The sequence below is a fragment of the Marmota marmota genome, unplaced genomic scaffold, assembly GCF_001458135.2.
Source record: "Marmota marmota marmota unplaced genomic scaffold, marMar, whole genome shotgun sequence".
Lineage (NCBI taxonomy): Eukaryota > Metazoa > Chordata > Mammalia > Rodentia > Sciuridae > Marmota > Marmota marmota.
Window position 1 is genome coordinate 58,404,047 of NW_025999842.1, and position 24,342 is coordinate 58,428,388.

The 24,342-nt window shown below is 37.4% G+C and overlaps 1 protein-coding gene across 12 annotated transcripts in view; it reads left to right on the forward strand.

Moving 5' to 3' along the window:
* Window positions 1-548: 548 nt before the first annotated feature.
* The window catches only part of Aig1 (androgen induced 1), a 236,252-nt gene continuing 212,458 nt past the window's right edge, over window positions 549-24,342 (forward strand). For 7 of the 12 annotated variants that reach the window (XM_048799187.1, XM_048799210.1, XM_048799198.1 and 4 more), the window contains exon 1: window positions 631-969. In XM_048799187.1, coding sequence (XP_048655144.1) covers window positions 829-969 — 141 coding nt within the window. In that variant the 5' untranslated portion in view covers window positions 631-828. Of the gene's footprint in view, window positions 970-19,321; window positions 19,356-24,342 lie in introns of those variants that run through there. The other 5 variants (XM_048799249.1, XM_048799245.1, XR_007345948.1 and 2 more) reach the window with 5 other exon arrangements.

Genomic DNA, 24,342 nt, shown 5'->3' on the forward strand with positions numbered 1-24,342 from the left:
GGGCGGCGGAAGTCAATGGGTAAAAGTGAGTTTAACGCCCCAAGGACTTAAGTTACTGCCCATGGGTTTGGTTTTTGAATTGAATGGAGTCTTTAGCAGAAAGTGTTACCTGGCACTACTTTCTTTATAGCTTTACATTTATAAATCTCTTGTCCAAAGTTCATATTCTAGCTTGTGTTGTTTGTTGTCAGGATGGTAAACCTCTTGCAGAACAGTGCAGGGTAGTCCCCGCCTGAAAGCACGATTTATGAGTCACTTAGGGGCGACCTGACAGAGCTGACACCTCCCCTGGACCCGCACTGGGCACCTCGCCTGGCCCAGAGCAGCGCGTCCCAGGGGCTGGAAAACTGGTTGACAGGAGGGTCCCCTGATTCAATCCAGGTTCCTCGCCCCTTCGCCAGGCCCTGCTTCCTCCACGCCCGGCAGATGCCATCAGCGGCGGTTCCCCAAGTCGCTGCGCACTTCCCGAGCCTGGGTGACACTCGGAGCCCGCCTACCCCTTCCCGGACGCCTAGAGGGCGCCCCCGGCCGGGTCTCCCGGGCCCCGCGAAAGCCGGAGCAGAATGACGAAGGTGACGGAAGAGATGACGCCACGCCGCCTGCCTGGCCGCAGCCGGCCACCGGGAGCGCCCACAAACAGCACCCCGCCCGCGCAGGTCGCCAAGGCGCTCGCGGCCGCGCCGGTCCCGCGGGGCACGCGCCCAGCCGCAGCCCCTGCCCCGCGTCACGCCGCGTCCGGGTCCGGGTTCCCACGGCGCTCGCCCCCGTGCGCCTGGCGCCGCCCGCGCGCCCTCCGCGCCGCCCGGCCCGCCCAGGCCTCTCGCGAACATGGCGCTTGTCCCCTGCCAGGTGCTGCGGGTGGCGATCCTGCTGTCCTATTGCTCTATCCTGTGCAATTACAAGGCCATCGAAATGCCCTCGCATCAAACCTACGGAGGGAGCTGGAAATTTCTGACGTTCATTGATCTGGTAAGGCCGNTGTTTTTTTTTTTTTTTTTGCCCATTGTCAATAGTTTCCTTGCAACCTTTGCCCCAGAAAAATCAAGGGAGAGAGATTTTCAAAGTGTATTCCTACTGTGGCTGTGCACTGCTCTTGGTCTCCTCTGGTATAAGTTTGCAGTGTTTGCATAAGCAGGTCCTCTGTTGGCACCACATGATACTCTTAACAGGTATAGGTTATTATTATTTTAAAGGTTGTCTATTTCTGGCACTAAAAGGGCTTCCACAGGGACACAGGGTAGACTTTGGAACTTCTGGGCCAAAGGTAACTAAGATCAGGACACACACACACACAGGCACACACACACAAAGACTATCAAGCATGGGCAGAGGATTAAAACAAAAGCAGTAGAGTTCTAAAGGACTCAGAGAAAATGCAGAACCAGCTGCTGGAATTCTGGAACTGTCTGTTCAAGATTTACACAAGGTTGGCCACACACCACAGCTATCATCACTTTGATTGAACCTTCATTTTGATAAAGAGAACTTGATACTTACTTTAAGGTCTTTCCAAAGGTTCAGTATGCCTCAAAAAAAAAAAAAAAAAAAGCCATTAGCGGCTTTAGAATACCACCTTATATTTGCAATATATTTCAGTGAGCAATTTAAATTCTTTTCCCCAGCAATCCTAGGCACACATGGAGTGCTCCAAGTTTTCATTTTCAAATCTTCCACTTTCAGCTCTTTCTTGAAACTAATCTTGAAACTAATCTTCCTCTGAGCATGTGAATTTCTTTCCAATAGCCTTTCTTCCTCTCCATTCATCCAGGTGAGGAGCAAATGCCAAGGCTGTGTCTCTTATTTTTTCTGAATGTTTCTTTTAGCATTCAGAAAATATGTGACTGTCACCAGGACTATCTTCATATCTGATCGAAAACCAATTGGAGTTGTTTTGATAGAAATACTCATTGGATTGAGTAGCATATCAATAAGAATTGGCTTCACCAATTATGTTATGCAAAAATTTTGCATAGATTGAATGAATTATCTCTATATCCCTAAGGTTCTGGTAAATATGTGTAAAAGACACAAGTACCATATACAGAGCACCAGAAATCATGTCCCTTCTTCAAGTATTTAATCTTAAGTTAAAGATGTTTAGATGTATTTAAAAATACACACATAGATGTTCAGAATTCTTTTAAGGGCCTAGGTGAACAAAACTCCTTATCCTATTCCTAAGTCAGATCTTTTCTTAGAACGGGCCCATTTGAGTGTTGCTAAGGAGCGAGCCATAGATTCTTCAAACAGTGCGCAGCCCTGCCCTTGCCTTAGATGCTATTTTGCGGGGAACAAGTGAATGGATCAGTGGTGAGAGGGGTGGAAATTGAGTGTGTTGGTTACCCCAAGAGAGAGGACTGCTTTCTCACAATGGCATCGCTTCTAATGTGTTAGAAAACAAGGCTCACAAGAAACAATACACCTCCTGTAACCTTCATGTCATATGAAATGGTAGTAGAGTCAGTCTGATGTGGCGTCATGCAGTTTCTATTTTAACATTTGATGATTGGACTTGCCTATTTTAAACATCAGTAATCTCAAAACTATACTTTTGTTTTCTATTCCAGTATTTAGACCATAGATTCAAACATAAAACTTGTACTTTTGTATTTATATTTGGCCCTGTGTGTGTATAGGGCCTTTAGCCAACCCTTCAAAATCTTTACACTTTGTGGCTCCTGATTGAAATACAATAATTATACTTAGTCAAGAGTTCCTGTGAGAAAGTATGTCTGGAATATATTTGTAAAAGCTCACATGCAAAGTGTTACTCTTTTTATTAGAGATTTCAAGTCCTTAGAGCTTAAGCATCATACAGCTGTTAAAACAGCCATCTTGTCAGTCTGCCATGATGGCATGAAAAGATGAGGCTACTAAAATGTACCTGTTTAATTTTACATTTTTTGTGTGCTTAAGAAGATACTGAATGAACTTTATTTCCTAGTGCCTTTGACAATTTTAATGATTCTAAGCTTATTGGAGCAATTTGGAAGAGGGTTTAGCTTCTCAGAATTTTAATAAGAAGGCTCTTTTTCTGGCCAACCTGGTTGCAGAGTCACAGTTGAATTCCATGTTCTATGGCATCAGTTTACTCTAATGGGAGTCGGGAAATGCGGACTAATGTCTCCAGGTGCAGATGGTTCCATGGTAGTGGCCTCTAGCTGTATTCGCATTGCTCTTTGGGTATGAAAGTCATTCTAATAGTATCAGAGCTCATGGTCAAAAACTGGAAAGCACGTTGTTATTACCAGTAATCGCATGCTATTATGGCCCAAGAGCTTCTTTTCCTAGTATTGAACGATTGTAAAAGAACCTAATCATTTTTGGAAAGTTCAAGTTTGTAAATGGAAAAAGAAACACTGTCTTGGTTTGGTAGGCAGAATTATGGGTCCCCAAAGATTTCAACATCCTCATGCCCAGAACCTGTGAATATGTTATATTGTATAGCAAAGGGAACGAAGATTGCTGATCAACTGACCTTAAAATAGGGGGATTATTCTGGAATATGTAGCTGGGCCCAATGTTATGGCTTTGGTTCTTTTGGAATGATTCTTATTCTCAAAGAGTGATGAAAATACAATCGGAATGGACACTACCACAGAATCTTGAGGGTCCTTAGAAATGGAATGAGGAAACAGAAGAGTCATTTGAAAGAAGATGTGACTGAGGAGGAAAGTCACAAATAGATCATCAACATTGCTGGTGTTGAATGGAAGAGGGGTCATGAGCCAAGGAGTGTGAAAGGCATTTAGAAGCTGAGAATAAGGAAAATGGATTTTCCTCTGGAGTTTCTGGAAGGAACACAGCCCTGAGTTTTAACCCAATAAAACCAGTTTTGGACTTTCTGACCTCAGGAATTGTGAAACAATTACTTGTGTTGTTTAAGCCACTAAACTAATAGTAACTTGTTATAGGAGCAATAGAAAACTCATACATTTGGCTTTAAAGCTTCTGACCTGGAAAAAAAAAATCTAACTTTTTTTTTTTTTTTAATAATGTGAAACAAAATACTCTACTAGTCCTTGTATATTAAATAACTGGCTAATTTTATCTTTAACCAAAACGTAGGTTTTTACCTTTTTTACCCATGAAACTCTGTGGAGAAGACATGCATGTAATGTGCACAGTGTGAGAATTTATAGACTGAACAACATTGGAAAATGTTAGGCTTTTTCTCTTTGTTTTTAAATATATTTTTTAATATTTATTTTTTAGTTGTAGTTGGACACAATACCTGTATTTATTTTTATGTGGTGCTGAGGATCAGACTCTGGGCCTTGCACATGCTAGGCAATCAATTTACCGCTGAGCCACAACCCCAGCCCTAGGCATTTTCTTAACTGTGAATTATTTCAGAAACTATTGTTTGCAAGATGCCAGGCCAAGGCTAAGGGAAGGAATCCTCTTAACTGGAAATAATCTGGAAAAAAACCCGAAAATTTAAACAAACTGATGTTCCAGTATTTCCTTAATAAATATTACAACTGATGAATTTTCTTCAAATGATGGAGACTTGTTCCCTTATTCCTTGCTGTGATCCTTCTCATAGATGCTGCCAAAGACAATAAAAAAGAAGAATCAAAATAAAACCAGCAATAAATAAATGAAAAAGGCAGCTGTAATTTGAAGCTTCACCCTAGTACTTGGGGTATATGGGAATTTTCCCTTTCCAGATTTTTTAATGAGCATTATTTTCTTGTCTCCTCCCAAAATATTAAAAATAATAGTAATTTTAAACAGCATATCAACCAGAACTTTATTTGGATGTATATGGTAAATTGCCTAACAAATAAGTCAGAACCAACTTCTTTGAAAAACATTAACTGGGAGTTTGCTATTAAAAATTAAATAATGATATTGGGTTTGAGAGTTGGATTTTTAAAGATTGGAACAGAGATCTGGCTATCTCTTTTGCTCTGTTTTATGGTACTTACTGTTTATGATCCTCATTATTCCTCCTGTACTGGACTTTTCATTCATGCATTGGCAGTATATTGTTGCCAGGATGCTGCCTACTCAAAGGGTGGACTGAGACCCACATGAGCCGCTTTCTCTGGGAGCTGGCTTCACCCCACATCTTCTGAGTCAGTATTTGCATTTTACTGAGCTTATCAGGTGATTTCCATTGCACATTTTGGTTTGATAAAAGCCACTCTAGGAATTTTGTAATTTAATGTGGGATAGCTGTAGGGCCCAGCCTTCACGTAGGAATTCTGCCTACTTTCAAAACATATTTAAGGTGGCTTTCACTATGACATAATTAAACACATGTAAAAACTTACAACTTGAAAATAAAAGAAAAAAATAGAAACAGGCACAGAGATGGGTAGGTATTACAATTGAGAAACGAATTAAATAAGCTTTAGGGCAGCCAATGCAAAAATGAAGAAATTGTTTGATAGTCCCTAGCTTTGGAATAAAGGACGCATACCAATTTATCAGGAAAAAGACAGTTTCTTTCCACATATTAACTTTTCAAGGTTATTTATCACTCAGATCCTCATATAACAGACATCAGGTAGCATGATAGATAATTCCTTAAATTACTTTTTTGGCAGAATGTACAGGAATGTCCTTATAGTTGATGTTTCTTTTATTGTAATTTTATGAAAGCCAAACACATTTGGCAGGGTGAAAGAATTTCTGGAGAAGTTAAAGGAAATATAATCTAGGTACATTGTTGTTTTTGTTATCAAAATCCATATTGCAAAAGAATAGGAAAACCACAGAAGGAGCAGGATAAATAAGGGCTCTGATGCGGAAGAGATTGTGCTGTTCAAAGCAGGAAATGGTCAAGTATACCTGGTTGATACATTTTTTGCTTTAAGGCTCATGAGAATTTTTGACATTTGGAAAAATGTTGAAAAGGCAGAGTGAACTGCATAAGTATACAGAATTTTGCAATTGAGTTAGCCTTATATTTACTTACCTACTTATCATAAAAGACAGTCTTGACTGTAGTTCATGACTTAATTTAAATCGGAAATAAAATATCTTGAGAAGAGCTTTTGCATGTTATTATCTAACTATGGTGTTTAGCCAGTGAAAAGCACAGAATGCCATGTAAAGGCCAGAAGCTCATGAACAAAATTAGGTGGGATTTTGTTGTTGTTGTTGTTTTTCACTTTTCCTTTTTGGGGGTTGAATCTGCACATTTTACTTCAGTAGGCTCAGACCATAATGTGCACATAAGCATAAAGCATCAAATCATGTTTTTTCCTAACCTGGAAAGTAATCCTGAGATTAATCCTTTGCAGAGAATCCTCCTTACCTTTGTGCAAATGTTGCTTTTGGATCAAACATAAAACAGGGGCCTGGTTTTGTCAGAGTTGGGGAAGTGGTTGGTGGTAGATTTACCCATTCCCTCTCTTAGTTGCAAATGTTATTGAAATTACAGAAAGTCATCTGACCACTGGTTGAGGTCACTTCTTTTCTCATCCTCACCATTCCCCCATGCCTGGTATAACATTTAGCAAAATTGGTAGCTGCTCTTGAGGGTTTTCATTTGTTTTTCTATGTTCCCATGAATTGTCACATGTTTCTGTGGAAGCATGAACAATAGTACAATTTTCCACATTGAATCAGATGTTCCTTTGATCCAAGCATGCTTGGAAAAGTCTTACTGCTCAGGAGTCCATAATACCACTGCTTTCTTTGGTGTAGCCTGTGGCTGTGAAGTTGAAGGACTCATTTCTCACCTGCACCGTAGTCCTGTACCAGTGCAGTGGGGACTGAACTATCTTTGAAAATGACACACTCCTTGATTAGCTTCTTGGGGGAGTGGAATAAGATGCAGGAGGGAGGCATGGAATTATAAGATGTCAGACAATGTGCCTGCCCCTTCATGTTGACTTATGTTAGCTCTCTAAGATTGCATTATTTTTTTTTATTGGTTGTTCAAAACATTACACAGCTCATGACATATCATCTTCCATACATTTGATTCAAGTGGGTTATGAACTCCCATTTTTTTACCCCAAATACAAGTTGCAGAATCACATCGGTTACACATCCACATTTTTACATAATACCATATTAGTGACTGTTGTATTCTGCTACCTTTCCTATCCCCTACTATCCCCCCTCCCCTTCCCTCTCATCTTCCCTCTCTACCCCATCTGCTGTTGTTTAATTCTCTCCCCTGTTTTTTTTTTCCCCTTTCCCCTCACAAACTCTTATATGTAATTTTGTGTAACAATGAGGGTCTCCTTCCATTTCCATAGTTTCCCTTCTCTCTCCCTTTCTCTCCCCCCACTCGTCTCTGTTTAATGTTAATCTTTTCCTCATGCTCTTCTTCCCTGTTCTGATCTTAGTTGCTCTCTTTATATCAAAGAAGACATTTGGCATTTGTTTTTTAAGGATTGGCTAGCTTCACTTAGCATAATCTGCTCTAATGCCATCCATTTCCCTGCAAAATCCATATTGCAAAAGAATAGGAAAGCTGCGTAATACTCCATTGTGTATAAATGCCACAGTTTTTTAATCCATTCATCTATTGAAGGGCATCTGGGTTGATTCCAAAGTCTAGCTATTGTGAATTGTGCTGCCATGATCATTGATGTGGCAGTATCCCTATAGTATGCTCTTTTAAGGTCCTCAGGGAATAGACCGAGAAGGGCGATAGCTGGGTCAAATGGTGGTTCCATTCCCAGCTTTCCTAGGAATCTCCATACTGCTTTCCATATTGGCCGCACCAGTTTGCAGTTCCACCAGCAATGTACAAGTGTACCCTTTTCCCCACATCCTCGCCAGCACTTATTGTTGCTTGACTTCATAATGGCTGCCAATCTTACTGGAGTGAGATGGTATCTTAGGGTGGTTTTGATTTGCATTTCTCTGACTGCTAGAGATGGTGAGCATTTTTTCATGTACTTATTGATAGATTGTATGTCCTCCTCTGAGAAGTGTCTGTTCAGGTCCTTGGCCCATTTGTTGATAGGGTTGTTTGTTATCTTGTTGTTTAATTTTTTGAGTTCTTTGTATATTCTGGATATTAGGGCATTGCATTATAATTTGAAATTTTCAATTTCAAAAGCAATGCATATAGAGACTATAGAGAATTTGTACATTTTTTGCCTCACTTTGGCACCACAAAAAAAAGAGAAAGAAAATTTATTATACATACGAATTTATGTGAAATCATAGGGAAGAAAATACATTACATCTTAAATTCTGCCTAATTTCCTTGCATTTTAGTGCTTCAAGGTGGTATTTACATACACAGAAACAGTCATACTACAGATATATATGCATATATGTGTATACATTTATATGTTGTCATATTTCAGGAAAAAAGTCATATAATTTTTAAGAAATTACACCTATCAGATATCAATGTTAGTATTTTGATATTTTTCTTTTCAATCATATATGTACTTTAAGAAGAAAATTCAAAGTATACACATGGTTTTTAAAAATTGGTTTTTAATTCACATACTTCAAAATTCTTGTTGGTGCAAGCTCTGTAAGTTTTCACAGAATTGTGTGGCTACAATTAACCACCTAAAAGCATTCCTTCATGTGTGCTGGCCTCTTTATAGTCAAACCCTCCCTTGACTCTTACCAACTGCAGATTTGTTTTCTAGAAAAAATATATAAGGCCTACAGCATGTCTGTGAGTCTGTCTGTGTCCTTCACTTAGCACAATGCATTTCAGATTCATTCACATCCTGCAAATAAATAATTTGTCCCACTTGATTGCTGAGTGGTATTCCGGGGTGCCACAGCTTGTTTATCTATCCATAAGTTGAAGTATATTTAAATTTTTCAGTTGCTCTGTGTCCTTTTCAGTGTAGGTTTTTCTCTGTTTTAGCTGTTCTAAAAGGTGTCTGCCTGGTGATATATTGTCTTGATTTTAATTTGTGCTTCTCTCCTGACTAATAATATTAAACTATATTTTCCTATGCATTTTTATCCTCTCTCTGTGTGCCTGTGTGTATGTGTGTGTGTGTGTGTGTGTGTGTGTGTGTGTGTGTGAGTGATTGTTAAAGAGTATGTGCAAGCTGGGTGTAGTTGTGTGCTCAGTTATAATTGCAGTGACTTAGGACGCTGAGCCAGGAGGATCACAAGTTTAAGGCCAGCTTCAGCAATGTAGTAAGACACTGTCTCAAAAAAATTAAAAGGACTGAGAAAGTAGTTCAGGTAAAGTGCTCCTGTTTTCAATCTCTGGTACCAACCAACAAACAAATAAAAACAAAACAAAGCAAAACAAAACACACACACACACACACACACACAAATACACACAGAGAAAGAAAGAAAAATGATGGATTCAAATCTTTGCCTATTAAAAAATTGATTTTTTAATTATTAAGCTTTGAGCAATTTTATGTATGCCAAAAAAATAGTACTTTGTCAAATATGTGATTTGCAAATATTTTCTCCCTGTCTGTGGCTTATCTTTTTATTAGTAATATCTTTGGCAGAGCAAAAGTTTATCATTTTGATGACATCCAAAGCTATTATTATTATTATTATTTTTGGTATTGCGGATTGAACCCAGAGGCACTTAATCACTGAGCCACATCCCTAGCCCTTTTTTTCTTCTATTAGAAACAGGGTCTCACTGAGTTTCCTGGAGCCTCGCTAAAATGCTGAGGCTGGCTTTGAACTTGCGATTCTTATGCCTCAGCCTTCCAAGCCACTGAAATTATAGGTGTGCACCACTGAGCCCAGCTGGAACCTGTTTTTGATGTATCTAAGAACTCTTTGCCTAAAATAAAGTCACAAAGATCCACCCCGCCTTTTTCCTTCTAGAAGTTTTATAGTTTTGAGTCTTTCTTTTCCTTTTTTTTTTGTTATATGATGTGCAATCGTTCCAACAGCATTTCTTGAAGAGATTTTCCTTTCACCTTTGATTGGCTTTTGATTCCTAAGTCATGCTATGTATATATGTAATTCTGAACTCTGTTCTCTGCCAGTGAAGTATCTTTGTCCTTAGGTGTCACACTGTCTTGACTGTTGTAGTGTTATAGTATGTCTTGAAAGCAAGTAGTGCCTTAAGTTCTCCAACTTGGTTCTTTTTCAAAGATTGTTCAGACTATTCTAATTACTTTGTTTTCCTGTCTAAATTTTTAAATGATTTTTTCAATATCTACACACAGTCCCACTGTTTTCTTTAGCATTATGTCACTGAATCTAAATAACAATCTAGGGAACATTGACATCTTAATATTTATTTTTCTGATTCATGAACATGAGATATGTATCTTAAGTTAGATTTCTGATTTAATTTCTTTGGGGTTTGGGGTTGTGGCTCAGTGGTAGAGCACTTGGACTGGCACATGTGAGGCACTGGGTTCGATCTTCAGCACTACATAAAAAAATAAATAAAATAAAGGTGTTTTGTGTCCATCTACAACTAAAATAAATAAATGCATTTCTTTCTTTGGTGTTTTGTAGTTTTCGACATATTGCTCGTATACCTATTTTGCTGGGTTTATACTTATTTTATTTTTATTAGTGTTGTTGTGAATGGTATTTTAAATTATTTTTATTAATCCTTTTATATTTAATTGACATTTTATTTGAGGTAATTGTAGAGTCACATGAGTTGTGAGAAATACAGAGACACCAGTGTATTGCCTTTACACAGTTTCCCCTAATGGTCACATCTTATAAAACTGTTGTATATTATTAGAATCAGGAGATTGATATTGAAACAGTCAAGATATAGAAACTTACAGTCATAGTCTTTTTATGACCATACCTATCTTTTACCTCCACTTCATCCCTGAACCAGGCAACCAATGATTTGTTCTTTTTATGATTTTGTCATTCCAGGAATGTTACATAAATTCAATCATAGAAATCTGGCTTTTGGGGATTGCCTTTTTTCACTTACTATAATTCCCTGGAAAGTCATCCAAGTTATCACGTCTATTGGTAGTTTCTTTTCATTGCCAAGTAATATTTCATGGTTGTGGCTACACCACAGTTCATTTAACTATTTGTGCATTAAAAGACATCTGGATTGTTTCTGGTTTGGGGCTATTAAATAAAGCTTCTGTGAACATTTATGCTTAGATTTTTATATGAGCTTAAGTTTTCATTTCTTTGGCATAAATATCCAAGAGGACAGTTGCTGGATTGTATGGTAGTTGCAATTTTAGTTTAAAAGAAGCTACCAAACTCTTGCCCAGAATGGCAGTACCATTTCACATCTTCACCAAATGTGTGTGAATGATAGTTTCTCCCCATTCTTGCCAGATGTTGTCAGTATTGTACATTTTAGCCATTTTGATTGGTGTTTGATTGGAGTGATTTCAGATTGTGGTTATAATTTGCATTTCATATTTTTCTTGTGCATATTGGTTATCTGTATATCCTCCTTAGTGAAGCAAATAATACTGTTTTGTTAAATTTTACTTTCTGGTTTTTTATTGTTAGTATTTAGAGATATATTTGATGTTTGCATGTTGCCTTTATGTCCTCTGATTTTGTTAAACCCACTTATTAGTTCTAGGAACTCTGTGGTGGATCCCATGGGAGTTTTAAAAATAATGTAGATAATCATGTTATCTGTTAATACAGACATTTTACTTTTTCCTTTCTAATCAGCATAGCTTTTATTCCTTTTTAATGTTTTATTGCATTGGCTAAGACTGTCTGTATACTGTTAAATAGAAGAGATGAGAGCAGATATACCTTGTTTCTTCCTTGGGAAAAACATTTAGTCTTTTGCCCGTAATTATGGGGTTACATTGAGTTTTTTTTTTCCTGACATTTATCAGTTTAAATTTCCTTCCATTCCTAGTTTTCTGAAAATTTTCTTTTTAATATTAATAGATATTGAATTTTGTCATGTAGTTTAACTATATCTACTGTTATTTTCATATGGTTTTTATTGTTTTTTTTTTCTGTTAATATGGTGAATTATATTACTTGATTTTTACTTATTGAACTGGTCTTGTGTTCCTGGAGTAAATGCCACTTAATTGTGAAGTATTGTCCTCTTTATATATACCACATTTGATTTGCTAATAATTTTGAGCTATTTTTAATCTCTTTTCTTGAGAAATATTCATCACTTTTTAAAAAATCTTTGTCTAGCTTCAATATTAGATTATACTGGCCTCATTCCTCTATAGTGCTCTGGAAAAGATTAAGTAGAAATAGTATTGCTTCTTTGTGAAATATTTGGTAGAATTTACTACTGAAAATCACTGGAATTTTTTTTGTTGTTGAAAAGTTTCATTTGCAAATTTAGTTTGGTTGATTTCAAGGCCTAGAACTGTTAAGGTTATTAGTTGTTTTTTAAATTGATATTTGATAGTTTGTCTTTCACAGAATTGGTCCATTCCACCTTTTAGTATTCTCATCTTTCTTTTACTGTTCATAGGGTTTGTAGTCATAACCACACTTCAGATGTGAATTGGTAATATGTATCTTATTTTTGTTTTCTTCATCTGTTTGGTTAGTGTTTCTCAATATTTATTGTTTTATTTTTTTCTCCGATGAGTAGCTTTTTTCCTATTTTTATTCCATTTTCAATTTCATTGATTTCTGTTTTTACCTGCCTATCATGTTGAATATTCCATGTGTACTTGGCATGTGTATTCTGCTGTTACTGAGTGGAGTGTTCCTTAAATGTCGATTACATAGTTTGTTAGTACTATGTCTCAGGTGTTCTATATCCTTGTTGATTTATTGTCTGTTTTCTCTGATTAACTGAGAAAGGAGAATTAAACTGTGTAAGTATAATTATGTGTTTGTCTATTTCACATTTCAGTTCTATCAGGTTTTTGTTTGTTTGCTTCTTTTCTGTTTGTTTTAGTTTTAGGTTTTAACAGAGGATCTTGCTAAGTTGCAGAGGCTGACCTTGAACTTGTGATCCTCCTGCCTCAGCCTACCAAATGGCTGGGTTGTAGACATGGGTCACTGGGCCCAACTCTATCAGTTTTTGTATTATGTAATTTGGAGCATGGAACAATGTTAGGTGCATACACATGTAGGAATAATGTGTATCATGGTGAATTGACTCTTTTGTCATTACCAATTTGATTCTGTTTTCCTTGGTGATTTTCCTCATCTGATATTAATAAACCTATGGTTGAATGTAGGCTTGTCATTTTAGTATTTGTTATTCTTTTTGTTTTTCTTTTCCTATTTTCTGCCTTCATTTGGATTATTTGAATATTTTTATCACACTGCACTTCATTTTAATTTATCTGTTGGCTATTCAAATATATATCTCTCCTATTATTTTATTTATTTATTTGGGGGTCTTGTGCATACTAAAAATATATGCTCTGCCTCTGAGCTATATCCTCAGTGTTGTATTATTTTAATTATTGCTCCAGAGGTTACTATATACAAACTTAGCTTTACATAATCTAATTAAAGCAACTAGTTTTGTACTTCAAGTAAAACATGCAAGACTTGTCACTTTACCCTTCCCACTTTTTGAGATAGTTATCATATTGAGTGCATTTATATAACTCCATAGATCATAGTATAATTTTTGCTAGTTACAGTAAAATATTTTAAGGAAGTTAATAGAGTAAAATAGTCTATTAAATTTACTCAAATACTTACCATTTATATTGTTCTTTCTTCAGTTCTTATATCCACATTTACCTTTGGTATTATTTTCCATCAGCCTGATAATTTACATTTAGCATTTTACTAAGAAGTATACTGGCTATAGATTCTCTGAGTTTTCCTTCAGTTTTGTCTTCATTGAAGGATATTTTTGCTGGGTATAAAATTCTGGTAACAGTTCTTTTCTTTCACCACTTGAAAGATCATGTGCTATTGTCATCTGGCCTACATGATTTTGGATGACAAATTTGTAGAACTTCAACATGTTGCTTCCTTGAATATAATATGTTTTTTTCTCTTGTTGCCTTTAATATTTTCCTTATTATTTTTGGTTCTCACCAATGTGATTACATGTCTGGGTATGATTTTATGAGTTTATCTTGATAGGGGTTTGCTGAGCTTCTTGAATATGTAGTCTATGAGTTTCACCCATTTGAGAAGTTTACAGCCATTATTTGTTTAGGTATTCTTTCTGTAACTACTTCTTTTTTAAAAAAAAAATATTTTAGTTGTAGATGGACACAATATCTTATTTATTTTTATGTGAAGCTGAAGATCGAACCCTGTGCCTCACATGTGCTTGGCAAGGGCTCTACCACTGAGCCTCAATCCCAGCCCCTGTAACTATTTCTTTTGTCTCTTCTTCGGGGACTCTGTTGATATGAATGCCAGATCTCTTTATTTTTATTCTTGAGGATTCATTCCTTTTTTTAGTCTTTTTCCCCCCCTCTGTTTTTGGGTTGTATATTTTCTACCCATCTTTCTTGAAGTTCACTGACACTTACCTCTGTCATCCACTTTCTGCATGGAGCCCACCCAGTGAATTTTTAAAATTTTGGATATTATATGTTTCATTTCTAAACCGTCCACTTGATTCCTTTTTACAGTTACTATTTTCCCAAGATAAATTTCTGTTGTTCATTCATTTGCACAGTTACCTTTATGGAGCATTGTTGAAGAGCTGCCTTAAAGTCCCTGTCTAGTAATTCCAATATCTGGGCCATCTTGGAATTGACATCTATTAATGACCTTTTTCTTTTCTTAATGTTGGTCTGATTTTCCTGGCTCTTTGTCAAGTTATTTGGGCTTATACCCAGAGCATTTTGGATGTTACATTGTGAGATTCTGGGTTCTTTTAAAACCTTATAGAGAGTATTGATTCTTGTCTGTCGTAGCAGGCTGTCAACCTGTTTAGGTTCAGATCTCATGTTCTATAGCTCACGGATGTTCTGGTGCCAGCAGAGATTTCAAAGATTTTGGTAGCTTTTTGTTTCGGACTGTGGCTTGGCCCACTCAGGAATTACTCTGGGACGTCAGCAGTGGCTTATGTGGTATTTCAGGTCTTGAGGCTTCTACAATGCTTGATTAGGTCTGTTCTGAGTTGTGTCCAGGACAGAAGTGCATATGCAGAATTATGCACTGAGCCTTTTCAGGTTTTTATCTGTGATTGTGTCCCCCTCTACAGCTCTCAAATAGCCTTTCTCTTGGTTCCTCTGGTCAGAAGTATGGCGTCCTCTCAGGATTTCAGCTGTCAGGCAGTCCACACATGCTTCAGAGTGAGGCAGTGAGAAGAGAGAGAGAAAACGTGCCCCTCCGCCTTAGGTTTATACAACAGGGCTTTCTTTTTCCTACTTTCTCTGGCCAGAGAGAGACTTTTCTTGGGGTTTTAGTTACCCACACTGAGGAGAAAAAAGTGGGGGTGGGGGGGACATGAGCTGTAGCTCTCAGCCGCCTCTTCCCCCGTTACCTGGCTGCAGTTTCTGCCTCAGCGCTTGCTCCCGGGTTCCAGGCATCAGTCTGCTCTCAGGTCAGATCTGGGGGAAAAAGAAGAAGAAAACTTCCGGAACCTCCCCCTTATGGGCCTTGATTCATTTTTACTTTTGTTCCCTATCTGCCCGCCCTTGTGTGCTTTTCAAAGTCCTCAGGTGGCTGCTTTTTGTATTCCGTTCAGAGTTTTTAGTGATTAGTGAGACTGACAGGGGCCAACTCACTCCATTGATGATGGCACAGAAGTAGCCTATATATAGTTTTAATATCTATTTTTTTCCATTTAAAATACTTTATAACAGTTTTCCATGCCATTGTACATTCTTTCATGACATCATTTTAAATTATTGCCTATTCATCAATGGGTATTTCTATTAATTGTTGCAGTGAATATGAAATATATACATAGATCTTTGCATACACTTATGAAGGTTTTCTTAGATAAATTCTTAGAGGTGGAGTAATTATACTAAAGTCTCAAGGGAATGTCTGAACTTTAAATCAATTTTTCATCTTCTCTTATACTTGGAATATTGATTTATTTGTATTCTGATAACATACGTAGAAGAATAATACCAATAGTCACTCCAGGTGCTTAAGCCTCACAATTTCCTGTCTAGTACATTAACTGAAAATTTTTCGCCATATATTTCATAAATGTAAGTGACTAGCTACCTTTGACTCCATGTTTTTATAACTCAGTGATATTAGGTACATTTGGTTTGGACTCATACTTGAGTCAAATATAAATCTTTAGGTGCCTAGAACATCTTAATTAGTGTAGAATTGAGATGACTGAAGAGAGCAGAGTGGCTTTCTGTGTACAGCAAACATGAATCTGCCTGCATAGTCCATTCCTTATGCATTAAAATTGCCCTTAGCTTAGTCATGAGTGATTCATTAGGCTCAACTTGAAAAATTGGCTCCTGAGCATTCAGGGGTCCAAGGTAAGTGTATTTGCTGTAATACTACACATCCTTTTCTATGTAATTGCACTTGTACATACTTGTTGTTTCAAAAAAAAGACATATGAACATTTTGGAATCCATATAGAATGGGAAAGCAGCCTCTTCTAAAACATTAAAGCATATTTTATGCCAGAATAAATAACTTCTATATCATAGCAGGTCAAGGTAGAGGAGAGAGTTGGCAATTTGAATGAGTGTAGGGAAGGAATCATTTTTATAATGTGGGAAGGATGTAGAGATCACAGCATACAAAAAAACTAGGCTAGAAACTGAGAGCAGGTTATTATGCTAGACCTGCAGCAGAGACCCTTAGTGTTCATCCAGTGTGCAGGATCCCCTGGGGAATGGGAGGTGAGCAAAACATAGACCTCCAACCATCCCTTCTTTCCTCTGTCCAGTCTCCTGTCAGTGTTTCTCATTGGTTAAGCCTAGAAGAAATCAAAGGTAAGGAAGCTGCTTCATGCAGTATGCAAAGATCTACCAAAGAGAATACGGGAAAAATTATTACATTGAAACTTCCTACCACAAATGTGTACAGAAGTCTCTGGCTAACTTGCAGATAATTGTATATGATGAAGCAACATGTTTGTTTCAAAGCATTAATTTATAGTTGGATATATAAAATGATAATTATTAGAATATGAGTTCTTAGCAAATTTTGCTGCCAGTTTATTGGAGAATTATATATAACATATTATTTATCAATTAGTATAATATTATATATCCATTAGGCTTTATACTATGTGAGGTGAGTGCCAGGGTTCAGGAATCAAACTGAGTTTTAATCCCAACTTTTCCATCCACCAGCTGTCTGAGTCAAATGTATTACCTTCTGAAAGCCCTAATGTTACTATTTTGTTGCTGTTGTTGTTGACTACACAGAAGTAAGAATAGTTCCTACCACATAGGATTGTTGTGAGGATTAAAAGAGGCAAGGTATGTAAATGGTATAACCCAATGCCAATACTTAATATGTATTAAGAACTTAATAAATAAATATTATCTGTTATTCTAATTATTATATGTGTACCTGTGACTAGGCACAAAAACCATGAGTTGATAGGACTGTGGTCATTTTAGGAAGAGACCAATTGCTTAATAGTATTTAGAAGGGATAAAGAATTCAATAATTAAATTAATAGACTATGGAGTAAGATCTCTTAGATAAGTAAATATAGACATAAATATATAGAGATGGATATTTAAAATTTTAGGTATACAATGGAAAGTAGGAAAATTCATAATAATGTCAAAAAGTTGGAATTTATAGTCAATCTTTTTCCAGAATCTAAGAGAATATTTCCATAAAAGCCAGGACTACAGGAGTCAAGCATGGAATCATGACCCACCCCGCATCTGCTGGTCTAACAATTGAGACGTTGTCCATAAAACTCTTTTCTGTTTCTGACTCACAGTGTCTGGAAAGACTTCTTATTCCAGGGTGCAGACCTGAAAGGCAGCCTGAATTTGTTTGCTTGATGATTAAAGTAGAAAACAGCTGGGTAGGAAACAAGTCTGACAAGAGCTAAGAGAAGTGCATGGCATCCTGGGATTAGACTGTGCCAGATAAAGTGCTGTAGGTGGTTGCTAGCAGGAAGAGCTTGCAGCAGTGTGCTCTGGGATGTCTGGGTTCATTTTTAGGTACAGTCATTAGCTGTCTAAAGGTGTTCACCCAGTGACAGACTGCATATAAGATGTTGTCCTGGAAGAGCTACAGTATCACTCTCCCCTCATGTCTTCACCATGTCTTTTCTATGTTTAGCTATGCTTAAGTAGACAGGTGCTTAATGTTGAGTCATGATTGCCAGCAGAATTCAGTAGTCTAAAAGTGGTAGTGTCAGGGTGTAGTAGGTCACACTATCTAGTTTGTGCAAGTATTCCTGTGGTGTTTGTGCCCTAATGAAATTACCAAATAGTGCATTTCTCAGAATGTATCCCCATGGTCGAGTGATACATGTCTCCTCCTTTGTTTCAGAGTGCCAGAACCAACCTGTGAGGAGGAACAATGCTTCTCAATAAAGCAGAGGTTCCTAACATGCAAGCCTACAGAATAATACAAAATTGAGCTAGACTTGTACATATAAACATTTTCAACCAAAGATCAGGGACAAGAAATTCACTCAAGTAAAGGAGTGACCCCAGATTGATCTACATATCCTATGTTTAAAAATACCAGCGTTAGACAAATATTTTCTTGTTCCACACTGAATAAATAGAAAAAAAAAAGAAAGATAACAATATGCAACCCTTGAAACTGACCACAGAACAAAGGAAATGGATAGCAATCTGAAAACTTACATGAAGAAGAGAACAGAAAAGAAAAGTACTTACTATAGGAAACAAAAAGAAATTTTAGAAAACTGTTCAAGGTCCTCACTATAATGAAAAAGGCCATAGGCATATGGTCAAGTTGAGAATGGAGAAATGAAAAGGCAGCAGGATGAGATGAAAAGAGGAGAAAAGGTAAAGGAAAATAATGGAAGAGAAAATGTGAGGTGAAGAGAATGGAAATTTAGTAGCAACTATTGATTGTTCATTGTTTCTCAAAAATAAACTACTGCAATTAGAACAAAATTAATAATCCAAACAAAATCGAAGAAAACTCTCCATGCTGGGGGCAATAAATAAATAACTAGAAAACCTGCAGAGGGTACATGGGTCAGAAAGATGTATTATGTCTCAAGCAAAATGAATAAGAAATGACACCTATTTGGATTCATCCTTTGTGTTTTAAAATAATTATTAAGTATCATGTAAGTATTCGTGCTTGAAAAACAAAACACAAACAAAGCCCTTCAACAAATTATGTACAAAGGAGGAAAAATGCAGTGCTTTGCATAGCCTAAATTTAGTATGTATTGTTTAGATACAGAGTTCATCAGTTAATACAGCAACACTTACAGAATCTTGAGGAGAAAAGGATATAAAAAATTTCATACCTAACCAGCTTATCTTTTTTCAAAATATTTTTATTTATTTATTTAATATTATTTTAGTTGTAGATGGACACAATACCTTTATTTTACTTGTTTATTTATGTGTGCTGCTGAGGATTGAACCCAGGGCCTCACAAGTGCGAGGCAAGCGCTCTACCACTGAGCCACAACTCCAGTCTCTATTTATTTATTTTTATGTGGTGCTGAGAATTGAAACAAGGCAAGTGCTCTACCACTGAGCTACAACCCCAGCCCCAGTTATCTTTATGAGTTAAGATAATCAAAATATATTGTCAGTTATATAGGATTTCAGGAAGTATCACCTATGTATCTTTTCTTGTCTTTTCATTCATTCTATTTGTTACTGCCTTTTTGGGGAACAAGCTTAGAGAGGAAATAAAATGTAAAATTTGGGAATGAAGTAGAAATAGTATTAAACTTGTGTTATCCATCAAACTTGATTACAAGTTAAATCTAAAGAATTTGTTAGTTGTCTTCAGTTTACAAGGAAAAATGGTACAATTAAAAACTAAAATGTTCCTAATGTAGACTGTTGATTAAAAAATCTAGCGAAGGTAGTGTGTTTTTAATTACAGATATTTTATTTGCTTTTGCAGCATAGGGATTGAACCCAGAGCCTTGTCCATGCTGGTCAAGTGCCGTACCACTGAGCTACACCCCCAGCACTTGCTTATAGGTTTTTTGAATCCTGTTTTCCTGATTAAAATGAAAGAGAACTAATGTAGCAGATGTTCACTAGCAGAGGCACTACTTTCGTGAGTACTTAAGGAGTATTTGTTAATCAGTACCTGAAAATAGTAACCTGAATATAGGCTTTTGCTTCTACTATTGAGTTTACATGAATGAAATAAATTGGTCTGTGTATACTGGCCAAATAATCTCATCTAAACTTTCATTATGTTTTATCATTGGTCAGTTTCAAGGGCAAACTTGAGGTTAATCAAGGTATATCTAGAATGAGAATGACTAAGTTATTTAAAAAAAAAAATTCACCCAATCTTTGCTCTTAAACTGTTATTTTAAATAACAGAATCAAAAGAGAAGATGAAGAACTTTGTATTATTACCACTGTAAATAAGGTTGAGCCTCAATACCTCACAAGGTGAATTCCCCTGTGATTTCATTTATGGGTACAGTCCCCCAGGGCCATGCTGATGTGGATGATCAATAGCTACTTTATGTTTATACCTGATAAGCAGTTTCTTTATGACTTCTTTGTCTTTGAAGAGTTAATTTTAGGAAAAAAAAAGAAAAGAAAAGGAGATTGAGAACATCTCTCAGGCTGGGCATGGGTCTCTATCCCATGTAAGTTAGAAGTTAATAGGAGTGTGTGATAGAGGCCACAACCCAGTTGCAATTGCTTTCTTCCTATTTCTTGTTCCTACTGAAGGGCCACCAAGCATTATAATTTAAAATGATTTTTTCTTTTAATTCATTTAATTTCTCCATATATGAACACAAGTTAAACTCATAGCTTGACTGTAATAAACATAAATATGAACCAATTTCTGTTTGCTTCACAAAGCCATTATGGTATGACCTAATTTGATATATTAAAATTGCCTTTAGTGACCTTAGGCACAAATAGAAAGTGAGCAGCACTGTCCCAGAAGACCTTGGCACTATAGGAAAAGTGAGATTATTTTTCTAGGAGAATGCCTATCTCTTGGAACCTCCTTGTCTTGTTGTTGGAGTGGGGCTTCTTGTGCTTGGTCACAGTGGGGGAATTTCTGAAACACCTTCTGCTGTACAAGAATATTTAAATCCTACCACCTCTCCTAGTCCTAAGATCTTTACCTCATTTTCTTTTCTGAGCAGCTTGGATTCCATGGTCCACCCTTAGAAGAACACCTTAGCATACTCTCTACTACTGTATCCACTTTCTTTTTCACCTGGAAAATCTGTTATCTTGATTGAACCCAAGTACCCACCTACCCCTGCCTGCACCCAAGGAGGTGAGCAGGATTAAAGAAAGTCTCTGAGGCCTGCTGTTAGGAATGATGTGGTCTTTATGACCAGAGATGTTAAGAGGACCCTCAGTGCTGCTCAGAAAGTACTGCTTCTTTAGTAAGCTTCCTTTTTAATCTCACAGAGCCTCTTCCACCTGTTTCTCTGTCCTATTTTGGGCATCCCTCTTTGATCCTCTCACTCAGCTCACTCTTTTACTCAGAGAACAGTCTTTGTTATTAGCTGAAGAACAGGATGATCTTGCTGCTTGTTTCAGTATGAAAACAAAACCAATCAGAAGAAACTTGAATATTTTCCCACTTTCAAATTGCTATGGTTTGGACCTAGAATGTCCCCCAAAGCTCATGTGTTGAAGGTAATGTGGCAGTGTCTAAAGGTGGAACTTTTAGGAAATGACTGGATCATGAGGGCTCTGACCTCATCAGTGGATTAATCCATTTGATGGATTAATAATTTGAATGAACTGCTGGGTGGTAACTGCAGGTAGGTGGGGCATGGTTAGAGGAAGTAGCTCACTGGGGACATGCCTTTGCAAATTCTGCCTTGTCTCTGGCCCCTTCCTCTCTTTCTCCCTGCTTACTGGCCACCATGAGCTGAGAAGCTTTTCTCCACCATGCTTTTTTCACCTTGATGTTCTGCCTTGTCTCAGGTACAGAGCAGTGGAGCCCCTGACCATGGACTGAAACCTCTGGCACTGTGAGCCAGAATAAGGAATTTGGTCACAGCAACACAGAGCTAGCACAGATCTATCAGTCCACCTTTATCTGAAGCTATTCCACCTTCCCCCATGTTCCCATGGATGAACTATACTTCCTTGTGTACCTGGCCTCCAACACTTTCTTGATACTTTGATCATTCCCTTGTATATCACACAGTTTTGCGTACCAACTGCTTCATTTCCATCAGTTTACAGACTCACCCCGCTATGCCATCTGTCACCTCAAACATAACACAACAGAATTAGTGCCACCCTATTTTTCTGATTCAGTTTTCAGCAAAATTCTTTGAGAGAAGACTACATTGCTTCCCCCATTCTCTCTTGCACAGACCTACTCCACTGAGAGCTCTGTCAAGACCATCACTGGCCACCCTCTCCACAAACACGGTGGCCATGGCTGAATCCTCATTCAGCATACACTTTTGGAATGCTTGGCCCTGTTGGTCGCTTATTGTTTCTTGAAACATGGTCCTAAAACTTGGTTTCTGGGAACTGACCCCGCCCTGGATTTCCTCTGACCTTGCTGGCTGTTTCCTATTTCTCCTTAGTCTCTCTTGCTGGATTCTCTTCCTCTTCTTAACCCTTGATGTTGAAGTCCCCAGGAGTCAGCCCATATTCTCCCTTTAGTACGCATTCACTCCCTTGGGGAGTTCACCTAATACCTTGGCTTTAAATATGTGATGATTAGCCCTGGTCACAAATTGGAATGTTGAACCCTGGTCTCTTCTGAGCTCCGTATTTCTATAACATTTTCAAACTTATACTCAACACAATTATCAATTTCACCTCCCAAATCTACTTGTGCCCATTGTTTTCTAGCTAAATAAATGCCACCATCATCCTAGGTGTGTGGTTCTTATCTGTTAGTTGAACTTCTGTCAGCATCTTCTATACATTTTCCCAGTGGCCATCTTATTTATTTAGATTGTACTAAAAATGCAAACATTTTAGCAGCTATATCTGGCTCTTAAAAATTTCTTAAAAATTCTGTCCATGCAACTATTATACTGGTTATATGATGAAAAAGGTCAGTTACTATTCCTTTGGGAATTGCCCAAGATCAGAGAATAGTCTTTACATTGGCTGAAGCACATAATGAAAAAACCAAAAAAATAAACAAAACAAACAAACAAAAATCTTTAACCAGCTTTAGATCTTGGAGAAATTTCAGTGAAGATTTTTATTGTTTTACTTTTTGGTACTGGGGATTGAATCTAGAGGCACTTTTCTACTGAGCTACATCCACAACTCTTTTTTAATTTTTTAAATTTTGAGACAGGGTCTCAATAAGTTAAGACCTTGCTAAATTGCTGCAGCTATCAGTGAAAAATATTTGATTTTTAAAAAATCAGTTTTTACTTAGCATTTAGGGTGGTTACCACATAGTACTTTTTTTTATTAGTTCATGAAAGATGAGAACATTTGTTTTTGACCAAAAAGTGGTGAATATTAACTTTTTATTTGCTGCAGTTAATGCAGAAACCTTCATAAGCTTTTCAGCCATGCATATTATGAAGATCAAAGTGCTTTCAAGCAGTTTCTAAAAATTAATATAGGTGCTTTCTCGGCATAAGGCAAACCTGCTGTTCCCTGTTCCATACAGTGTTCCTTTTGCTAAACAAGAGAGGGATTTTTAAAAAAAAGTTGAACATGGGATAATTGTGATATGTTCATAAGTTATTAAGGACAATTGTGCAAGTAATTTAACTCTATGGTTGCTTCCTTATCATGTTCCTTTCCCAGCCCATATTTTCGCCTCCTGCCTAGAAGTCACTACTATTCTGCCTTTTGTGTTTATTATTCTCCCTTTTTTAAACAGTGTGTACCCCTAAACAAATATTGTATTGTTTAGTTTTGCCTGAGCAGGGCCTTCATAAAGATGCTGTCATTACAAGGGCTTTATTCATCCCAATAGAACCAGCGTGTTGACCTGGCACACTTGGTGTGGTGGTCCATTGTGGTGCTGTCAACATGCTTGTGTTTTTATCGCCTTCAGTACTATGGAATTTGGTCTTGCAGCTGATTAGCCAATTAGGGATTGGAGGAATGATATGTGAATGTTACTGTCTAACTGACAGAATGATTTCAGAGCAGAGATTTGTGGAATGTCTCCTGCCTTATTGTTTGGGAGGCCCCGAGCCAAACCCAAGCACAAGTGTCAATGGCAGACCTTGGCCCGCTGCTCAGGAAGACTCAGCTTACGTGAGCTCCACTCGAGGACAATTTCATTTGTGTGCCAGTGGTGTCATGCTTATTTTAAAACATATTTACTTTTCTGTGGCTTTCATCTATGTCACTGAAACTTACAGCATATGTGGGCGTCATTAACCCAGGGGACCTGATGCCACCAGGGAGCACACTGCTTTGGCTGGTGCTTTCTGTTCTGCTCAGGTATCGGTTCTGACCCCATTTGCACCGAAAA